Source organism: Corvus cornix, chromosome 3, assembly GCF_000738735.6.
Source record: "Corvus cornix cornix isolate S_Up_H32 chromosome 3, ASM73873v5, whole genome shotgun sequence".
NCBI lineage: Eukaryota > Metazoa > Chordata > Aves > Passeriformes > Corvidae > Corvus > Corvus cornix.
The window spans coordinates 26382534-26403697 of NC_047056.1; the positions used below are offsets into that span (position 1 = coordinate 26382534).

General features: G+C 51.5%; 1 protein-coding gene across 5 annotated transcripts; it reads left to right on the forward strand.

Annotated features, from left to right (window-relative positions):
• Nucleotides 1-11250: 11250 nt before the first annotated feature.
• SIX3 (SIX homeobox 3) lies at nucleotides 11251-16990 on the forward strand. Of its 5 annotated transcripts, none has more exons than XM_039569978.1 (3): nucleotides 11252-13098; nucleotides 14822-14902; nucleotides 15022-15233. In XM_039569978.1, the coding sequence occupies exons 1-3, from the start codon at nucleotides 12332-12334 to the stop codon at nucleotides 15041-15043; spliced, it is 870 nt and encodes a 289-aa protein (XP_039425912.1). In that variant the 5' UTR covers nucleotides 11252-12331; the 3' UTR covers nucleotides 15044-15233. The 5 variants fall into 5 exon arrangements, with proteins under 5 accessions (XP_039425910.1, XP_039425912.1, XP_039425911.1 ...); XM_039569977.1 differs by having other exon boundaries at nucleotides 14822-14898; XM_039569974.1 differs by lacking the exons at nucleotides 14822-14902; nucleotides 15022-15233 and adding exons at nucleotides 15495-15654; nucleotides 16070-16990 and having other exon boundaries at nucleotides 11260-13098.
• The last annotated feature ends 4174 nt before the right edge of the window (nucleotides 16991-21164 follow it).

Consider the following 21164-nt stretch of genomic DNA (forward strand, 5'->3'; position numbering starts at 1 on the left):
TATACCTGGAACCCACGATTTTAAAAGTCAGAAACAGGGGAAATCGGGCTGTGAATGTGCAGAGGGAAGACCCTTCCGCCTCAGCATCATTCATTATATTTTAATGTGAAGTGTCAAAAGCCCGCTGAAATCTTTCCACCAGCCGCTCTTGAATTGGTCCTACACTCGCTCAGAGCCGGTCTGTGCCGACCTGGCTCTTGACTTCAGCTCTCTAAGTCCTTGTATAGTTTCAACACTGTACTTGCGACTGTCCCCCTGCAGAGCCGTCCTGCTCCCCGTCCCTACCCCAGCCTCAAGACGTCCTTCCCCCTACTGATGTGTGCTACAGCCAAACAGGGCAAAAAGACGAGAATTGTATTCGACAGATGTTGCTCACTCGTGAATAACAGGTTCAGCGCATACGGTATCTCTCGCCATTATCCTGTAAGTTAATATCGAGTAGCAATAGCTGTCTAAATATCAAAATCTATTTATAGGGGATGCAGAGCTGTGACCTCTCCCTCTGACCTTCAGGAACTGCAGGCTGGAAAACAGGGCAAATGAAGAAAGGGAAAAATAAAAAGGATAAGCCCAGGATTACAATGGAGATTCGTGCGTGGCTGAGCCGGGCTGGGCTGCCTTTGTTCCGAAATCCTGAGAGGACTTGAACCTTTAGGACAGCACCGGCTCTGCGGCCCAGGGGAGGAGAGGCTCTGTCCGGCTTCTCTGTGTCCCTGCCGCGATCGCAGTGTTGCTTCCTCCACTTCTGCACAGCTACAGAAGTTGTTGTTGTCGGGTTTTGGGTGGGGTTGGTTAGTTTTTTTCATTTAAAAAAAAAAAAAAAAGGAAGGGGGGGGGAACAGACAAAAGAGCGCCGTTGACTAAGAAGCAGGTCTCTGTGAGAACTGAGGGACAGGAGAGCTCAGCAAAGTGCGGACCCACAGCTTAGGAAATAATTTTGCGCCGGGAGAAAGGCTTGTTGGGGGTATTTTCTTATTTTGAGCCTCATAGCCTTCTCAGCACAAACGGGGTGTGCGCGGAGGGAGCGAGGCTTAGGGAGTTTTCGCAGTCCTTCCCCGGCAAGCAGCAGGATGGGGGAAGCTGGGAGCTCTCCGGCACTTGCTCCCCGGCAAGGGGAGTGTCGGGACCTTGGGCCGGGACCCCCTGACATCCCGTGCTCTCGGGGATCGCCCCCCGCGCATCCCCTTTCCCATCGGGCTGGGAGGGGGAGGATGCTCCGTAGGGTCCCAGAGCAGGCATCAGTGTTACAAAGCTCATCCCCTCGGGGGCAGTTGGAAAAGGGAGGATAGCAGGGGGGGCTAAGAAGAAAAGAATAATCCCAAAGTCTTTTTTTTTTTTTTTTTTTTTTTTTTTTTTTTTTTTTTTAATGGAGCCATCGAGAGCTCGTCCAGTCTGAATTAACAACTGCGTAAAACTAGACTAACTGCACCACCGCCCTCCCCCCGCCCCAGCCCTGGCTCCCGGCGGTAATATGGCGCCTGCGAGCGAGAGAAGCACTTTTCTCGGTGTTAAGCAGTTGAAATGTGCTCCCTGAAGGTCACACCAGGCGACGCGCCCGTTGGCTGCCGCCAGGGCCGGGGCGCGGGCTGGGCCGGGCCGGCGGCAGCGCCCGTAACCCCCGGGCGCCATCCCGCCGGGGACAACAGAGCGGCTCGGGGAGGTTCCCTACAGCCAAATATGCCCCGGCTCTGCTTTTTCCTCCCCTTTATGTTGCTGTGTCTACAAGAGCATCGTACCCAGCTTCCCTCTCTATCTTATTAGAAGGAAAAAAAAAAATTAAAAACCCCGAACAAAACACCCAACAACCGACCACTTAAACCAACCCTGGGCTCTGAGGGAGTTATTCCTCGTGTCTGGAAATTAAAAGGCTCAAATCTCCTACGTGACCGTGTTGAGACACGGGAGCACTGTTCGCAGCTACTTTAAAGCGCCAGTCCCAGCTGGTTTGGAGGTCGGAGCTACTGTTCTTCAGCAAGAGAAGAGTAGTTCAGGAGGCAAACTCTGTCCCCGGGGGCTGTGTAGGCTCTCTTGCCGCCGCCTAAGTGCACCTACCAAGGGAAAAGAGAGGCAGGGCTGCTCACCGTGCTGCTTAAATGTTCTCTTCTTTCTGCTACCGGGGGCTAAGCAAGGAGTAATCTTCTCTAGCTATCCGAATAAAATTAGAAAGATGATTAAAAAAAAAAAAAAAAAAAAAAAAAGAAGCTATTCTTGGCATTTGCGTCCCACTTGAGAAAAGTATCTGGGAAAAAAGAAAAGGATCTCCCAAACTCTTCCCAACACACTTGGCAATAATCTCCTTTTAAATCTTGTGTCTTGCTACCACATTAGTCTCCGTGATATTGCATTCCAAAGAAAATAGACTGGGTATTAGAAGAGGAATCCCCTCTTCCTAATGAATATTTACCCTGAGGTCATTACATCCGTAATGGTCCTTGCTAACTTACCTTGCTCCCCTCTTTCTCTGCTAGAGACTGGGATTTCAATCACAATGCCCTCGATTTTAAAGTGCCGTGTACCATTTAATGGCGGGGTGCAGGAGAGGTTAGAATATTATTGACTTCATGCAATATATAAGATGGATACATTTAAGACTTTTAACTTTTTGTTGCAATGACACGCTGTATTTTTATGAGATACCTATTATGCAGACAGAACCATTGTGCTGTAGCTGCCTCACAGTTGCTGGATCGTTTCTATCAGATGAAAGATTTTGAATAGTTTTCTTTCAACAATGCATCCTTTTGGTCTTGATACAAAGAATGTAGGCATGGTATACACTTAAACAGCTCTGTCACAGAGCAAGATTAAATAGAGTATATATCGAATCCTGTCTGCAGTATAATACGTACAGGGAACAGAATGGAGCTCCCTCCGCCGCTGAAGGAGCACATTAAGGTCTGATGTCCTGGGAGCATCTTCCAGATTTCCCTTATCTCTGATATTTCGTTAAGCTGTTAAAAATCTTTACAGACGGGCTTTAAAATGGGCTGTTTCTCGCAGAAACACGGAGTTTGATAACAGAGTCTTTTAACAAAACCTACTGCTGGCGCTCCAGTAAAGGGACAAGTTGCGCTCTATCTGGTCCCCCATCTCGGCCCCCGTGCCTGTCTCGGGCGGGCGGCTTTTTCCTGCCCCGCCGCAGAGGCGAAAGAGGTTCAGCACAGCCCCTGGCGTGCGTGTGCCCACCCCCCGTCCCCACTCGCGGCGGCAGCCCCGGGCCGGGATGCGGGAAGGTGGTGCCCGCGGCCGCCGGTGCCAGGCGTGGGGGGGCTGGGGGTGCAGCCCGGGGAGGCTCCGCGCCCGCGGCTCCCCCTCCGGTGCTCACTCGACTTGACCAAAGTGCACGTGCTGAGCCCAGCTTCCCTCTCCCCAGCTTTGTGCTCTCCGCTGATTGAGTTCCCATATTAAGCTCGAGATCCTTTCTAAGCAACTGCTAAGAAGTCAAGAGCATCCTTGCTTGCTTTCTCTCCGTGGGCTTTCATGCCCTCAATTTGTTATTCTACTGACACTTTTCTTAAAGTTAGCGCCTAGCATTGAAACATTACCAACAAAAGCCCTGGAAAATCTCTCCCTCCTCAGCACTAAATCCTCTAATGGGTCTGTGCGTGTCGAATTTTTATTTGATTTCCAATAATCTCCAGCACTTCAATATTAAACCCACCTCAGCCCAGTGCCTCACCTATGGGATATTATTCAGTGCTGCTTTGGAAAGTAGAGACGCTCAGATTTCCTTCCACGTGCACCCACTAATTTATAAATGAGTGTATACAGCTGTCTTCGTGTATATCTGTGTCTCTATATCTGCAGTAACGCTTTCATTTTGTGTCAAAATAACACATCCTGTCACTCCACGCCAAAAGTATATTTATCGAATGAAATAGCACCGCAAGCTGCATCTTCTTTATCAAACCTTCATTTCTGTTTTACCCAATTGTTAAATATCTTTTCATTTCTTTTCCTATTTTAAAATATGTATTACAGTAATTGTTACTTGGAGGTCTTTTGTGTATCTATAGCTCCTTTGATTCATATCTTTTCCTTTCTTTTAATCTTGTTATGCGAAATTATATACACATTTCTCAGGAAATCCAAGGAGCATAACTTTATTAAATAAAAACCTCATAATCCTGGAGTTTTGCTGCAAATACCAGTTTTTAAAGTACATGTTCCTAACCCATGGGTTTTTTTGAATGAAGATCCCTAAGTCCTCTTCACTTTATTACACGGATTTGGTGAAATGATTCTTCAGGCTCTCTAATTTAAATAAGTTTTAGTGTGAACTAAGAATGAACATTATCCTCTAACCTGAGGTCAAGTGAAGGGTGATTTACATGACAAAGAATAATTCCCATTTTGTCCAATATGAAACAACTTCACCTTCGGCATCATTAAGAAGAGTTTAGCACTTTCAGGGCTTTGGGGGTTGGGTTTTTTTGGTAAATAGTTGGCTATGTATAGCGCAATTTCCCTTTTATAAATCACAATACAAAGGCTGACTTCTTGTGCTCTTGAATTTCGGCATTATTTTTATAGCCTTAAGTAGAGTGAATTTGCACCTGCTGGCATTTAAACTTTAACATATTAGCTGGGGAGGATTTATCAACCCAGCGCACTGCCTCGAAGCAAATTAACAATCTTCATTAAAGTAAAGGGGGGGGGGGTGCGGGGGGATGTGACCATTTAAGACGCTGTCCTCTATCTCTCCAATCTATACAGGTTCCGAGTGGATTATTTGGGGTCTTTATAGCAGCAAAATTACCGCTTTACTCCCCCTCCCCCCAACACGTATTCGCTTCCAAATTTCTACTTCTCGCCCGGCACTTTAACCCTCTCAATACCTTCTTCCCCTCCGCCTGGAGCGATGCCCTGCAGCGGAAGGTTGCGAAGGGGCAGGGGCAGCTCGACTGCGCTCCCCGTCTCAGCCTCGACGGCCTCCCGCTCTCACCCCACCTCCCTTTAAGAGCACTTCCCCAAAAAAATCAGGTCGTGCTCTTGGTGGTTTCTTGTCTCTATTTTATGGTCACTTTCAGTTGAGCTTGCTCCCTCTCCTCGCTTCCTCACGCTCACATACTCACACACACACTACAGGAGCCCGTGAGGAAGTGATCTTAATCTAAATATCCAACTTACCAGCCGGAGGATCCTGCCTTGGGAAAGTTCTGCTCTGTTGGGTCTCAGAGTTAAAGAAACCACCGTCATCCCTCATTAAGAGCTCAGATCTTGGGGAGAGGGGCTGCTGGCGGAGGGCCACGGGCGGGGAGCTGAGCTCCCCGGCTCTGCTCGCCCGGCGGTGCCGGCTCTGCGCCCCGAAGGGACCCAGACCCCCTTCTCCGCATGCGGCTCCGGCGCTCTCGGGACCGGGGCGCCCCGGGCAGCGGCCGCGGGATTTCTCCCGTGGACACGGGCGTGCGCACCTAGCCGTGGCTCGCGGGGGGATCCGCGGGGGAATCCGCGTGCTCCCCGCGGCGGGAGGGGGCCCCGGGGCAGCGCACCGGCTCTGCCCGGCCGCCAGCTTCCTTGGGGGGTGGAGGGGTGGTCGTGTGCTTGTTCACAGCTACACCGGGAAAGTGGGAGCGTTTCGTGTTTACAACCGGCTCTGGCTTGTATTGGTGAGATGTAGTTCAAGCAGCGCTCCTGTGTGTCGCGGGCTCTTAACTGGAGCTTTGCTCAGTCATTGAGAGCAATAGAAAGTATATGGAAATCAATATATAGACAGTGTGGAGGGCAGATAATGGATTCGAGTCAGTGAGTGTTATAATCTGCATTATGGGCTTCCTATTGTTTAGACTGAGCACAAATTTCCAAAGGGTGAAGTGTTGGGTTTGGGCTCCCCCCCCCCCCCCCCCGCCTTCTTCTTCTTTTTGGAGGGCTTTGTGTGTATAGGGGGAGGGGGAGTGTTAAATCCTCCTGCCACAATTATCAGAGTACACCCACTCCCCCCTTCCCGCCCGCCCCATCTGATTTTAAAGGTAGTGCTTTCACGGCGAAGCTAATGACTTTCATTTAATTGAACATGCCCTGATGTAGCGGATTGTTCTCTCAGCCCTACGCCTTTGTTGCTTTTGGGGGGAAATAAAGCTAATCAAACCTTTTGTCACGGCCAAATTCTCCCTCAGGGTCTCCCAAACATTTGTTTGAATAATTCACCTCAAGAATTGAAAATACTAATTGATTTTAAAATGCTAGCCCGGAGGGACGGGGAGGTGGGGGGTTGGGGTGGGGGGAGCCTGGAAATTAGAGGCGAAGAGCAAACGTCTACCTGCCAGCAGCGAAGCCTCCGCAGCCGCTGCCCTCGCCGGTAGCCGCGGCCAGGCTGAGTCCCCCCCGCAGGCTGCGGTGCCCCCGCCGCCGCCGGCCGCACTCTCCGCTCCGTCCCCTCCCTCGGCCTCTTCTCCCCCTCCCCACCGCCAAACTGCGCCTGGTCACCTTGGTCTCGGATTCTCCGCTAAAGTGCCGGCGGTGGCAGGGGTGGGCTCCGCCGGGCGGGGAGGGGATCCCAGTCCGGGCGCCTCGGCCCCATTCAGGGAAGAATTTTGATGCGATTCATTAGAAGTAACGAGTTGACATAAGGTAAATCTACATCGAGGGGGCCTTTCTTTGAGTGCATGGGGAAGCTTCATTAACCATCGCTAACAAGGCGTGCAAATGCTCTGATTGGGCAGCTTTCTTGTAACGCCAAGGCCTTAGCAGGATGCCCACCTAATGAGGGTCACTACAAGAGACTGATAAAATATTCAAATTTTCCGTCGCACCAGGAACTTTGTACTAAAGGAGAAAGTTGAGACAACTGTGTGCTTGTTTACCTTGGGAAGGCACACTCGGGGGAGAAGGCATCTAGCTCTGACATCTCCATCTCCCAGAGAAGCCCCGAGCTGGATGGTCGCTGCTTTATGGACGTTTATTTGTTAAATTCGTCAACAGATTTTCCCCCGCCTTCTCTCCCTCTCCCCCATTCTAATTGTGTTTCTCTCGGGCTTAATGCGCTGATTAATAAATAACCTGTCTGCGAGGTTCCACACTTTTTTTTCCTCTTTTCTTTCCTTTTTTTTTTCTTGAAGAATTATTAAAATCAGCCTGATGGCTTTAATGATACGTCAATCATTTCAAAGTTGCTGCTTGTTGCTAATATGTCAGACTCTGTACACATCACTGCTACTTTCCTCACTGCAGCGTTTAAAGCCTGTCCCCTCCTCCCCCCGCAATTTGTTTCTTCAAGTTTTCATCGCTAGGTTACGATTTCTAATTAGAGCTAAGTATTTCACTTAATATTTAATTTAGACGCCCAGCACATATATCATACCTAGATCAGTCAATCAAGTGTCCCTTGTTGATAATGCAACATCATTAAGAGTTGTGTTTAATTCAGGAGAAAGCGACTGTACAGCTGCTTCTGTTGCAGAGCAGGTAACTTTCGACTGGCAGGAGCTGCCAACAGATCCAGAGGGATGGGGGAAAGCAGCCCAGCCCAGCCGGGAGGCGGCTGCGGCTCCCTCACCTCCTCGGGAAAGTTTTGTGCTTCCCAAGCCGTCATCTCACCAAGGAGGCGAGCTGCACTCCTTTTCTCACTTTTTAAAAAAAGTAATTAAAAAAATGTTGGTATTTCACGTTTCCCTCATCCAGCCTCGGTGTTTACGCAAAATAAAGCGTGGGAGAGGTCCCCGGAAGTTTAACTTGGAAGCTGGAGCAGTATTTTGGACCACTAATTAAATACCCCCTCGACTTCTTAAGCCAATCCAAGCAACTAAAAAAATATCAATTGCCACTTGTTTGTTATCACGACTGGCACAGCACACACGGCATCCACAGGGCTCTGTTACAGGAGCCTGATGGGCCACATCTTACACACCCATCAAATGCGCATTCATTTATCCCGGGAAATCGTGACTAAAGAAAGAGAGGAAGAAAGACAGAGGGAAGGAAGGAAGGAGGAAGAGAGATGTGTGTTTAAAGACAGCATCCGTGCAAATTTTTTCGGCACTTGCTTCTGAAGACTGACAAAAATCCAGTTAAATCGTTATATTAATAATAGAAAAAGCCTAACAAGACTAACGCGATGGGTTCTCCTTTACCTGCCCCGGACTCTCCCTTTCTCCCACCCTCGCCTTCCCCCTCGCCGCGGCCGCAGTGCTGCATTTTCCTCTCGCCGGTACCTCGACCGCTACGCCCCAGCCCCGTCTGAACCCCTGCCTCCCCGATAAAAAAAAAAAATAATCAGCGCTTGCAAGCGTCGACTGAGTCACTCCCGAGTCAGGATTAAGGGGCACTAACTAGGCAGCAGAAAATCGCAGCCTCCTGGGAGCGACCATCAAAACAAGCAGTGAAATAAAAGAGCTTCTCTCTCTGCTTCCCTTCCTCTCCCCAGAAAAGTCCTCCAGGTTGGCAGCCCGACACACACACACACACACACAACTTCGTAGGGCTCCCTCCGGAAGAGAACACTGGCTTGCCCGGGTTTGTTTAGGGGGAGGTTTTTGGGGAGAAGGGGAGGGTTGCTCCCCTGCCCTGCAGAGCCACATGTCATTCTGAAACAATAAATCATGTGGGACCAAGTAAGATTGACTGGAAACGGACGGCAGGTTCCCCGGCCTGGAGAAGACGGCTATCGTCAGCGCACGGGGACCCCTCCTTACGCGGCCCCGGACCCCAGGCCCCAGCGCGGGGGTGGGGAAGGGCCGGGGGGGAGGGGAGGGAGGCCGCGCACCCCGTGGGCGCTCCCCCGCGGGACCTCCGCCTGCCCGTAACAAACTTACAGGATCCGGAAAGGATTTCCCCAGCCGAGAGGGCAGCCTCTGCCCAGCCCCGTCCGCCGCCGCTGCCGTGCTCCCGCTCCCGCTGCCGCCGACCGCGCCCGGCTCCGCGCCCGGCGGGGCGCCCCGCTGCGCGCGCCGCTCCGCTCCGCTCCGCGCCCGCGGCTGCGCCCGCCCGGCGGCGGCGGCTGCGGCTGGGCGCCCGGCGGGTCCGGGCTCGGCATTAGCCGATCCCATTGACAGTTTGCAGCCAGCAGCTGCAGTCATTAAAAGCCATTTACACCCTGGCCTCCTCACACAAAGCTGGAGCGCCAACAATTATCTGCTTGCACATTTCAGGACATGAGAGTGTGTCCCTAACAGGCTTAGGGGAGCGCTGAATCCCCGGCCGGGCTGGGCAAGCGCGGGATCCGCTCCCCGAGGTCTCGCTAACGACCACCGCGCCTCGGTGACCCGCGTCTTCCAGCCGCGGGAGCCGGCGGAAACGTTTGAGGATGCTGGTTCCGTCCTTGTAAGAGCCTCTGGCTAGCAGAGCTCCCTTGCTGGACCTTCGCGGCACAGAGAGGAGAGCGGGCTTCAGGAAGACCTTGATATTAGCTGATAGGCAGGGTTGTGGGTTTGTTTGGTTTTAAACACACACGCACACAGAATAGATGCATTGAAATACCCTACAGAAGGATACTGTGGAAGAAAGATTTACGCCACAAATGCAGTTGTTACATGTTTCACATGTCGGGGGAAGGGGGGGGGTAGGTAAAAAAAAAAAAAAAAAAGAGGGGGGTGAAACAAAAGACAGAGGGAGAAAGAAAGAATAAATATATGTAGAAGCTTTCAGAGATTCATCAGGAATACTAATAGAGGGGTTGCAACCTATAGCTGAACGACCAGTGTATGATAGTCCGTGAGATTAAAAAAAAAAACCAACCCAAAACAACAGAGGCTGTTTGGATGTTATTCTGGAAATACATTTAAGGTAGTTTAATTTGTAGCTCGAAGAAAAATTGAATCAAATATTAAGAAACTCCCGCAGGAATTCCCCCCACTCTCCCCTCTGTAATCCTTTACATAAAAGGAAAGGATTACAATGAAAAAGATTTTGTGTGTATGTGTGTATTAAAATCTTTGGCTAAACATATTGTTGTCCAGTTAATACCTCCAAGTCGATTTGTAGAGGGGCTGAAAAGTCTCTTTCCCTCCTTAGCTGTACGACTGGAACTGTGAGCCAGGGAAGGTGGGAGGGTAAAAAGAAGTTTTTCCCAAGTCTGTTAACAGAAGTGCTTAAGCAGATCACTAAAAATTAAGAGGGCGAATTATTTCCATTAGGACTATGAAGTCATGTAGCACACCGATGACAGTTTAGTGGAAATCAGATGAATGTGTAATACAGCGAGCTTCTTCCAGTCCAGCAGCTCTTCCAACTGGACCTATTCATCTGCCACTTGGAATTATTTCACGAGGAGTGCGCTGTGAAAGGATCACAACCAGTTTGGAGCGCAGCTAAAGAACTTCTACCACCCATAGCAGTATTATTACTATCCTTCGGATAGGGCAAGTCACGCTATGTTTTCACATTTTAATTGTAATATCTCACTTCCCCCCCTCCTTCCCTCCATTGATGTCTGAAAGTAGTTTGGGCTCCAAGCCTCACCCCTCGATCTCCATCGGAATGCAGAAAAGATCTTTAAAAAAGTTTTGAATTCCTCAATGATTTTTCTTCTAGAAAGGCGGCTTAGGATAATTATTTCAGCTTTATTGAGGGCAGATTAGTTGAAGTCTGGATGCTGCGTTTCAATACTCGTTGTACATGCCTTTACAATGTCGGTATTGTTTGCTACTGTGTGTGAACCTATTCAAAATATACACTTTTTAACACCAAGCAAAGTCCTGTCTAAATATACACAGTAAGTCTGGAAAGATGTCCATGACCCGTACAAATCTCTGTAAATCACACTTCCATAGCTACAGAAACCAAACAAAAGAGTTACCAGCTCAAGATGCTGATTAAATCTTCTTAAAAGCAACATACCTAATAATAAATATAGTTGCATGGTAGCAAGGTCTGACGACCCAGCTGTGTCTTACTGAGGGATGGACTCAAACCACCACCGCGGAGATTTTCTCTGCTCTCAATAAAAAAAAAAAAAAAAAAAAAGGGAGGGGGGGGCTCAAATCCACTTTTGCTCGCATCCCTTTCCTGTTCCCCGCACAAGAGCCTTGCAAGTTCGGGGTAGAAATTGCGGGGGAAAGGAGAGGTGCGGTGTAAAGCCCCGGCGGATTTGGGGGTAAGGAACAGCCTCGCAAGGTCGCCGGGCTCCGGAGAAAGGAAGGGGCGAGAGGAGGTGAGGGGAGTGGGAGGAGGAAAGCCAGAATGCAAGAAAAACAAAGTGAAAAGAGGGAAGAGAAAGGAGAGGGAAAGAGAAGACGAGAAGGAGCGGGAGGGCGGGGAAGCGAGGAGCGGGACGGGGGAGGCAGCAAGCGGGGCGCCGCCGGGGTCGGTCGCGGAGCCGGGCGGCCGGAGCGGATCCAGGCTGGATCCGCCCTGGGCTCCCGGCGGAGCGGCCGCGGAACTCCGCGGGCAGCGGATCCCTCCTTCCGCGGAGAGGGGCAGGGAGCGGGAGAGGGGAGGAGAGACTCTTCGGTGAACCAGGGCTAAACCCAGCCTGTACTGTATGCGCCTGCTTCTGGGAGGGTCACCGGCGTGAGGATGGGTCTAATGATCTCATCTTTCTTTTCTTCCCCGGCACTATTAGTGCTCAGATAGGCAGAATGAAGTGAAACTACGTGCAAATCATGTGTAAATTGTCTCAGTTAGGAGCCCTTTATCCGAACGTGTATCCCAGCCTGGCCCATTTACTTTTCCCCCATATCTCCTTTAGCTTTAACGAGGCTCGTTAAGATCACAATAATATTCCACCCTCTAATTGCTCATCCCATTCAACAAATATGTGCACACTGCTTTTCGCATTATTTGATCCCTTATTTAGGAGGGGTGTGGAGAAGGAGGGGGAGAGACAGGGAGAAGGGGAAGTGCTGAGATTAGGAGTTGCAAAGATTAAGGAGGAAAAAAAAAAATCCAAACAACAAACCAGGCTTTTCCACCAACCGCCCGGCTTCCCTCCCCCCCGTGCATTTGGGCGAAGTGGTAAAAACCTTCCTTACGTACTCCGTAATGATTGGCAGGGCTGACAGTGATTGGCAGCGGCTGCCATGGCAACGCCACAACGACACTCAGAAGACCAATAGAAAAGCGAAACAAAATGTTTCAGCGCTGCACTCACTGTGGATTTAGGGGAGATATTATGAGGCTGTTGTCATTAGGGCGATCGCTGTTGAATCACTGAATCCTGACTCGGCGGCGGCGCGGGGCCGGGTGTGTGTGAGTGCGAGTGCGTGTGGGGTGTGTGTGAGCGCGCGTGTGCGTGTGCCCGCGTGTGCGTGTGAGTGTGTGTGCCCCCGTGCCTCTATGTGGCTGTGTGTGCGTGTGCGGGTGTGGATGCGTGCGCGGTGCGTGTGCCCTTTCCTCCCTTCTTCCTCCCTTTCTTTCTTTTCTCCTTGATTTATCTCCCCCTCTCCCCGGTCATCCCATGGTGTTCAGGTCCCCGCTAGAGCTTTATCCCACCCATTTCTTCTTGCCAAACTTCGCCGCCGATCCGCACCACCGCTCCCTCCTTCTCGCCAGCGGCGGCGGCGGCGGCGGCAGCGGCAGCGGCTCGGGCTGCAGCCCCGGTGCCGGCGGCGGTGGAGGCGGCAGCTCCCGGGCACCCCACGAAGAGTTGTCAATGTTTCAGCTGCCCACACTCAACTTCTCCCCGGAGCAAGTGGCCAGCGTCTGCGAGACGCTGGAGGAGACTGGAGACATAGAAAGGCTGGGGAGGTTCCTCTGGTCGCTGCCGGTGGCGCCGGGGGCATGCGAGGCCATCAACAAGCACGAGTCCATCCTCCGCGCCCGGGCGGTGGTGGCCTTCCACACGGGCAACTTCCGAGACCTCTACCATATCCTGGAGAACCACAAATTCACCAAGGAATCCCACGGCAAGTTGCAGGCCATGTGGCTCGAAGCGCACTACCAGGAGGCCGAGAAGCTAAGGGGTCGCCCGCTGGGGCCGGTTGATAAATACAGGGTGAGGAAGAAGTTTCCGCTGCCCAGGACCATTTGGGATGGCGAGCAGAAGACGCACTGCTTCAAGGAGAGGACTCGCAGCCTCCTGAGGGAGTGGTACCTGCAGGACCCTTACCCCAACCCCAGCAAGAAAAGGGAACTGGCTCAGGCCACGGGGCTCACCCCCACGCAAGTAGGCAACTGGTTCAAAAACCGAAGGCAAAGAGACAGAGCAGCGGCGGCTAAAAACAGGTCAGTGGGGCTGCGGTGCCACGCTCCGGGCGGGGGGCGAGGTGGGCGGCGGGACCTTGCGGGCGGACGGCCGCGCTCCGCGGTTCGGCAGCCGCCTGGGCGGCAGCGCGCCTCTGCCTCTCCTTTCCTCTTCCTCCTCTTCTCCATCGGGGAGAAACCGGTTCCATCGCCGGGCGGGTAGGTCTCCTTCCGGCAGGCACAGGGATGCCACGGGGACAGGCATGGCTCAAAGTTGCCTGACGTGCCTCCAACCCTGCCCCGGCTCCCTACGGGCTCCCGGGGTGCGGACAGGGCTGGGGCTCCCGGCGGGCGTGGGCAGCTCCGTGGGCGCGCGTGTGTGTAGATGTGCGCGGAGCACATCGGCTGCGGCGGGGACAGCGCCCGACTCTCCCGGCCCCCCTCCCTTCCCTGCACCGGCGGCTGGCGCGGGGGACGGGAAACCCCCCGGCTCCGGGTCCGTGGGCTCCGGTTTGACTTTCGGCTTGCCGGGATCTGTGCCTGGCCGGGCTCTGGCACGGTTTCCCCGCCGAAAAGCCGAGGCAGGCTGTGAAGTTCAGAGCGGGTTTCGGCGGAGCCGGCGGCTCCGCTCCAATTGTTCGTGCTCTGCATGCGCAGCGGGACCAGCACAGGCATAGCCCCAGAGCTCTTAGGCTCATGGAGAAGAGAAAAAAACAAACAAACAAAAAACATTTAAGAGACCGGGAATCTTTTTTCTCCCTGAATCTCCATTTCTGTGTTTACACCACATGGCGACCTGGCCTCCTGGTCGTGTGTTTCCTGTGCATTTACGCTTGCATTTATTTGCGTGTCTGTCGGTGTCTTTTTTCTTTTTTTTTTTTCCCCTTTCTGTTTTGCCATGATAAAAGCGAGGCAACCTTCTTCCTTTCTTTTGCTTTTTTTTTTTTCTTTCTTTCTCGTTACTCTCGTAAAAGTTATTTTGCAACTGAAAATGGACCCTTAATCAAGTTTGACATATTGGTTTTATTTTAATTTAAGTTTCGCTACCACTGTAAGCGTGTAAACAAAAACTTCTTGTTCTTGTAAATGCTGTCTCTTAAATTCCTCCTAATTATAGCACTGGTGCTATTGATTAAAGATTCTGTAGGAGAAATGCAACCTAAAAGTGCCTCGTTATTTAATTTCCATTAAATGGAAAACAGATCAGCTTAGGACTGTAAATAAACAGAAGTTGCCTACGGATGCTTTTGTTGACTCAACGCTGTTGACAGCAGATGAATGAACCAGGATTTGTAAATGGGAGAAAAATCAAAGACTCTGAAATTAGACAACTTAAAATAATGAGAAATGTAGAATAAACAGGCTACATTTTTTCTGCTCTTTTCAGGAAGTTAAATAAAAAATACCCCGGTGAGAAGCATTTGCGCGAAGAGTGTGTTTTGATTCACCCTGGCAATCCTAGGCGCTAGAGGTTGAGGCTGGCTGCTCAGTCCAGGACTTTTAGCTTTTATCCCTGAATTGGGCTTTCTTTGGGTTTCGAGTGGAATAAACAGACCCAGAGGAATATTTACAATATGCCAGGGAACCTAAAAATTATTTATTGCCTCTTTAAAAAAATATTCAAAGGTAATATTCCCTTAAGCGTTGACAATGTACGAACGTGCACTTTAAAGCTGATTTTGGCTTTCAGATGAGAAAAGGACTTAAATTTCGAGGGGAGAGAAGCGTTGTGTTCCACAATCTCCTTCTTTTATTTTATTCATAGCGCTGCGTCCCTGGGACAGGACCTCCCTCCATCCCTGCCTCAGACCCCAGAGTGTCTGTGCACTGGAAAATATTTAGGCAGGTATTGGCCAGGGCACAAAATGGGGGTCCAGTACGATCCTTGTCCACTACGGACCGCTCCTTGAAGCTTTTCGCGGTGTCCAAGTGTTAAGGGGCTCACCCACACACGGTTTCTCCTAGGCCCGCCGTGCTGCGGGGATGAATGAATGGCGCTCCGGGAAAAGAGAAGGCGCTGCTCGTGTTTTCCAGAAGTGGGCTCAAGGAAGAGCTTGTCCCCGCGCTCCCCGTCCCGTTTCAGACCGCGGCCCCTGTCGCTGTGTGTGTGCCGGGCGCCGTCCCCCCGAGGCGGCCTGCCCTGGCAGCGGGGGCAGCGCGGCCCGGGCGCACGGCTTGGCCCTGCATCCCGCCGCCGCTCCGGGCTGTGCGGGGCGCAGCGGGAGAGCGGCCGGGCCGGGCCGGGCCGTGCCGGGGACCGCACCCTGCGGCCGGGGGATCCGCTCCCTCCCGTCCCGTCCCGTCCCGCTCCGGGCCGGGCCCGGCCGCGGGCGCGGCCGTCCCCGGGAGGGCGCAGGGCCGGGCGGGCGCCGTCCCCTCGGCCGCGCCCGGTGTCTGAGCGGGGCTGTGCTGTTGTTTTGTCTCCCGGCGCGATGCAGGCTCCAGCACCAGGCGATAGGACAGAGCGGCATGCGGTCGCTGGCAGAGCCCGGCTGCCCGACACACAGCTCGGCCGAGTCTCCGTCCACGGCGGCCAGCCCGACCACCAGCGTCTCCAGTTTGACAGAAAGAGCCGAGACGGGCACCTCCATCCTCTCGGTAACCTCCAGCGACTCGGAATGTGATGTATGATATCGGAAAACAAACAAAAAAAATCCAAATCCAAACAGCCAAGCACCCTCTCCCCATCCCGAGCAAAACAAACCGAGGCAACCTAGAATCAGGACACACACACGCATGCACGCACACACACAGCCGGGAGGAAAGAAAAGGCCAAACCCGACCCAAACATAATAGCAAACAAACAGACAGGGATCAGAGAATCCACCACCACCACCACCGTCAGCCAACACCACCACCAAGAGATGGAGCTAAAACTTCAACAGTCACAAACGCTGGTGCTGCAGCGGGAAGGGTGGGGGGGAGGGGGGGCGGGAAATAATAATTATTATATATATAAAAAGAAAGGAAAAAAAAAAAAACAAAGCAAAAGTGACAATTGTATTCTTTTTAGGACAAGCACGATTTCTCCTTTGCGCTTTTCCATGGACGCATTTCACCCACTTGCATGATGATGATGATTAAATTTGTATCTGGGAAAAAATATTCTCTATAGTAAAAGAAAACAAACAGAAACCAGACAAACAAATGCAAACTCCGATCGAATTTGTACAAAAATCAAAAATAAAAAAAAATTTAAAAGGAACTCCTTGAAGAGGGAAATAACAAATGTTTATCGCCTTTTTGTTGGTCCTATTTCTCTCTTTTTCTCTCTTCCTCTCTTTTTCTCTCTCTCTTTTTTTTTTTTCTTTTTTTAGTCCAAGTGATGGTCCAGCCAAGATGCAATTTTCTGTTTTTTTGTTCCGCAGACAATCATTTTATTCGTAAGCACCTTTTTTTCTACACTTCTGTCACTGCCTGTGTGGGTACTGGTTATAAATGTGGAAAAAGAATAGTTATGACTGTAACAGATTTTTATTTTTATTTCAAAATTTTATATGAATTATGTATATCTTAATGATGCGGTCATTTTCCCAGTTTGTAATATATGTGTAGAAATGCTTGTATATGATATTTGCTCTCCTCTTTCTTTCTTCCTCCCCTCTCTCTATCTCCCTCCCACCCTTTCTCTCTCTCCTTTTTATTTTCCTTGACTCGGTGTTCCTTGCACAAACTTAGCTGTCAAAATCTGACGTGCTAAGTTTTTAAAAGGGACCTCAGTGATAGAAAAAAAAAAAAAAAAGCAAAAAAAAAAAAGCTTAGGGTGCAACTGTAGTTATCTTATGCAAAAGCTATTTTGAGTATTTCATAGCAGCTTTGGGGGGTCTCTTCTTAAACTCCACGTAGGACGCTTAAACTATTGTTTCCTTAACTGCGTGTTTATCTATATGTACAAACTTTCTAAATCAAATACAGTATTCCATTTTCTTATCTACCCAGCGATGTTGGTGTTTCTGTCCGCCACGGAAAATCACTCCTTCCCCGTGGGCTCTCGCCCCGCACTCTGTCCCGCCGTGGGGCGCGCAGCGCTGCGCGGCCCCTGCTCCCCTTCGGCCCCCGCCTTCCCCGGCTCTGCGGGACACCCCGGAGGGATTTTACAGGGACGAAGCGACCCTGCGAGGAGGCTGAGGGCAGCAACAGGGACACAGTGCTGCGATAGCGGCGGCGGCGCGGGGCACGGCCGTGTCCCTCCGTGTCCCCTCAGCCACCGCGGGCTCCATCATTTCCCCCACCCCGGTCATTTTTTTGTGCACTGCGAGCTAGAAAGCTTTCCCCGACCGCCTGTCTGCAAGGACGGGTGTCTCCAGAGAGCGGTTAAGACATTTCGGGATTTGTTTTGTAGCTTTAAATGAAAACAAAAACAAAAACTCCTCGCCCTTAACGGGTTGCAGCTCCTCCCCTCGAATCCGGAGTATATTGTAATGTGCTGAAAGAAGCCTTTATTTGCATGACTAACAGTATTTCAGCATCTTTCTTTCTTTTTCCCTCTTTTTTTTTCTTTTTCCTTAAAGTTTTGCTTTGCCCTGGGCAGATTATTCAGCCGTGAATTAGCAAGAGGTAAATTCTAAACTTGTTTTTACTTGAAAATACAATTTTGAATATTACCAGGGATTTAGAGAGAAACGTGCCTGGAATTTCTTGACCATTTCCAAACTAATATGGACTTCCGATCTACCTTTGTGTTGCCCGAGTCCTTTCTCCCTCTTTCCTCCTCTTTCTTTTAAGTGAAGTCCGAGCTAGGTCCACGGAGAGACATAGGATTCGCATGGACTCTTCCCCCCTCCTCCCTTCCCCCCCACGCCTCAAGAGGCTACCCGTGCATTTGGGACAACCGCCACAGGGCGCGAGAATTTAGACCAAGCCACTAAGGGGTAATTTTAAGGAATAAGCTGATATGTGAATAAGTTCACACACCTGAGGTTCCCCTGAGGAAAAGCCGCGCGTGTGCGCGCAGCGAGCGCATAGGGGACACGTCCCCGTGTGTGGCGGGAGCCACCGCGGGAAGGACACGTACGGCCCGAGGCAGCGGCCGCCCCGTCGGGGTTCGGCTCTCCCGCCCCGCGGGCTCCGCGGCCGGGTCTTCCCCACAGGCAGCTCCGGCCGTGGCACTGGCCCGTCGCCAACACGAGTGGGGAGTTAATAGAAAATAAATTCCGGTTGTACGAAACTGAAATGGTCGGGAATTGCCTGGGAGCAGACACACAACAGGGCTCCCGTGTTCCGCGTGGGTGGTGTGATGGACCTAGTTCTTCCCCTCCCCCACGAGGCTGTTTGAAGGGAGAAATATTACCCAGGAGGGGATAAAAGGTTTCCCAGTGGCCGGCACCCTCGCCGGGTCTCAAGCTAGAGCCTGGGCTGCTTTTTCTTTCCCCGCCGGCAGAGAGTCAGCGGAGAGGCCTTTAGAAGAACAAACTGGCTTTCCAGTCACCCCCGGGTGATTTGGGTAGGAAGATCTTTGATGTCGGTACATTGTTTTTAAGGGCAGTATTTCTGTTCCTGTCTGGTAGCAGTGTCGTTCTCATTCAGCAGTATTTTTAACGGAATTTAATACCTGAAAGGATTCAGAGGCGTGAAAGTTTGGGACACCATTTTTTTCTTTCTTTTCATTTTCGCGTCTCTAAGCTGCAGCTAGAAGGCGTCAAGCCCGCAGCAATAATCTACCTCAGTTCAGCCTTACACTGATAGCTTTGGATTTTTCTTCCCTCTGATTATTCCTCCCGAAGATTGCCCCGTCGTGCCGTGGGTGTTAGGGGAGGCCAGAGATCTCCCTTAGCTTCGCCCCACCAGTGCCTGGCCTTAAGCTCCAGCACAGTTTAAGCTTAAGGGCAGGGCCTTTCCTCCCACGCCATTTGTCACCCCCGTCCCCAAAAAGTTGCTCTTTCGGTCGGATCCCCAGCCGAAACCTGAAGGAGGAGCTGCCCCAGCCGCGCTGGGGGTGTCCGCCTCTCCCGGGAGCCGGCGGGGTTTGTAGGGGGAGAGGACAGACGCTCGTCCAGGGGGCGTTGGTGCCTGCACGGTTTCGGGGTGCCGAGGGTGCAGCTAATGATATGCCGTTTCAAAGCCGGGCTTCGTAATGGATAAATGATGCTGTTCTAGGATTTGCATAAAAAACTTGAATGGCTGATTGAGGTGTAAATCTATGAAAAGCTGCGTTTAAGCCTTCTCACCCACTAAGTCCATCTGCCCCGGGAAGATAGGGCCTATCGAGCCCCGCCAAACTGGAGGGCTGCCTCCTCCCTGCCCCTGGCCCGGCATTATCCACAGGCCTTCTCCAGCATTAGTTTATTATCCGCGCCGAGCCCGGCCGCTGATTAAGATGAAATTACTCGGAAGCTGAAGTGCGTCTGATCAATATTTAAGAGAAAGCCGGAGGACAGGAGGCAGATGGCCGGAGCCCGGCAGCCCACCCGGGCTGCCTCCCCGGGAGCCGGTCGGGGCGGCCCCGCTCCCCCGGCCCGCGCCGTCCGGCACCGCCGCCTCTCGCCCACCGCCGCGGGGCACTGCCCCGCCCCGCCCGTCGGACGTCGGGCCGAGACGAGCCGGTTCCGGAGCAGTTTGGAGACGGTAGTTAACCCCCTCACGGCCCACTCGTCGCCTATAACACTGCTCTAACACTGCCTTCATCCCCAGCTAGCTGCGGTTTGTGGATCCACCGGCGTGCGTGCCACCCGGCGTGGAGGTCTGGGGACCACCGACGCCACCTGCCTCCCTCCCTCCTTCCCTCCCTCTCCGTGGTCGCTGCCCGAGCCCTTTAGCATGGCTGGGGGTCCTTTGTGTGCCTCCTGGGCTCTGGCTGCTGCTGGCCCTCCACGGTAAGGCGTGGGCTTCGGTCACCCCCATCTCTCTCTGTCTGATCAATTACAGCAGCCTTTTCGAGGGACTTGAATCTGCTTGCCCGTTGCCCTTAATTTTTAGCATACCCGGATGAGGTTACTGCCCCGGCCCGAGGTGAAAAGAAATGTGGACGTTGGTGCCCTGGTATTGCTCTGATTTCCTCGGTTAGCTGAGCACAACTTTCTATTCGTGTTTATTCATGCAGTTTCTTATTGAGCTCCACATCGCACTGGCCTGGATTCCGCGTGTAGGGAGAGGATAGACAAACATTGCCTTTTTCTAGAGCACACACACGCACACGGGTGTGCAGTCTGACACACACGCACACACGCACGAGCACAAAACGCAGAGGGTCACACCACCACCCTGCAGAGAGCCAGATACACACAAGTTTGTAAATGGTGTATAAAAAAGGGGGAAATGAACCAAACCATCCAGTTGCAAACTGACCAAGGGATGGAGAAGGCAGGGAGGCGGGTGTCTGTGTGTCTCTGTGTGTGCAAGAAGGAGTTGGGAAGGGAAAGCACTAAGGATATTACCAACAATCGTGGTAAATATTCTCTTCTAGCCACGGTAATGACAAAAGGCAAGGGCTGTCGTGTTATAGCTGTGATTAAATGACACGAAAGGCATTTGTGTTGCTGTGTCTGGAGGAAGGACGGCTGCGAGGTTTTGTTTTCGATGCTGTTCTTTTTTATTTTGAAAGCAAGGTAGTTTCAGACCAGGTGGCTTCAAAGTGGTTGGTACCTCGCGACCTGCAAGAGAAGAAGGATATTAAAAAGTATTGAATAAAGTGTAGACGTAAATACCTCCAAGTGCATGGTTAGAATCACCTCGCTGAAGTGGCAGAATCGTTTCTCCCTGCGACGGACAGGTCCTTTGCTGAACAGGTAGAAAAAGTGAGACGAGAATTACACTACAAGTCAAGATTTACGTCTAAATTCGGACTACGACTGGCTTTAATTCCAGTCCTAGTTATTAGAGGGTAATTTAGCTATACTGCAAGTATTTGGTTGGGTTTGGTGTTTTGGGGTTTGTTGTTGGGGCTCTTTTCTTTGGTTGGTTGGATGGTTGTTTTGTTTTGTTTTGTTTTGACCCCGCAGAAACATCATTAGGGGAAGTTCATTTAATAATAAGGTCAATTAAAGAATATTTTTTAGAATTGCTTTCCTACTGGATTAACCTCTCTAGCAATATCTGGCAACAATAAAGTTACGCTGCAGTTTGCCAAAACTCACCAATTTCGACACGACCTGAAGGAGCGTGTGTAATTG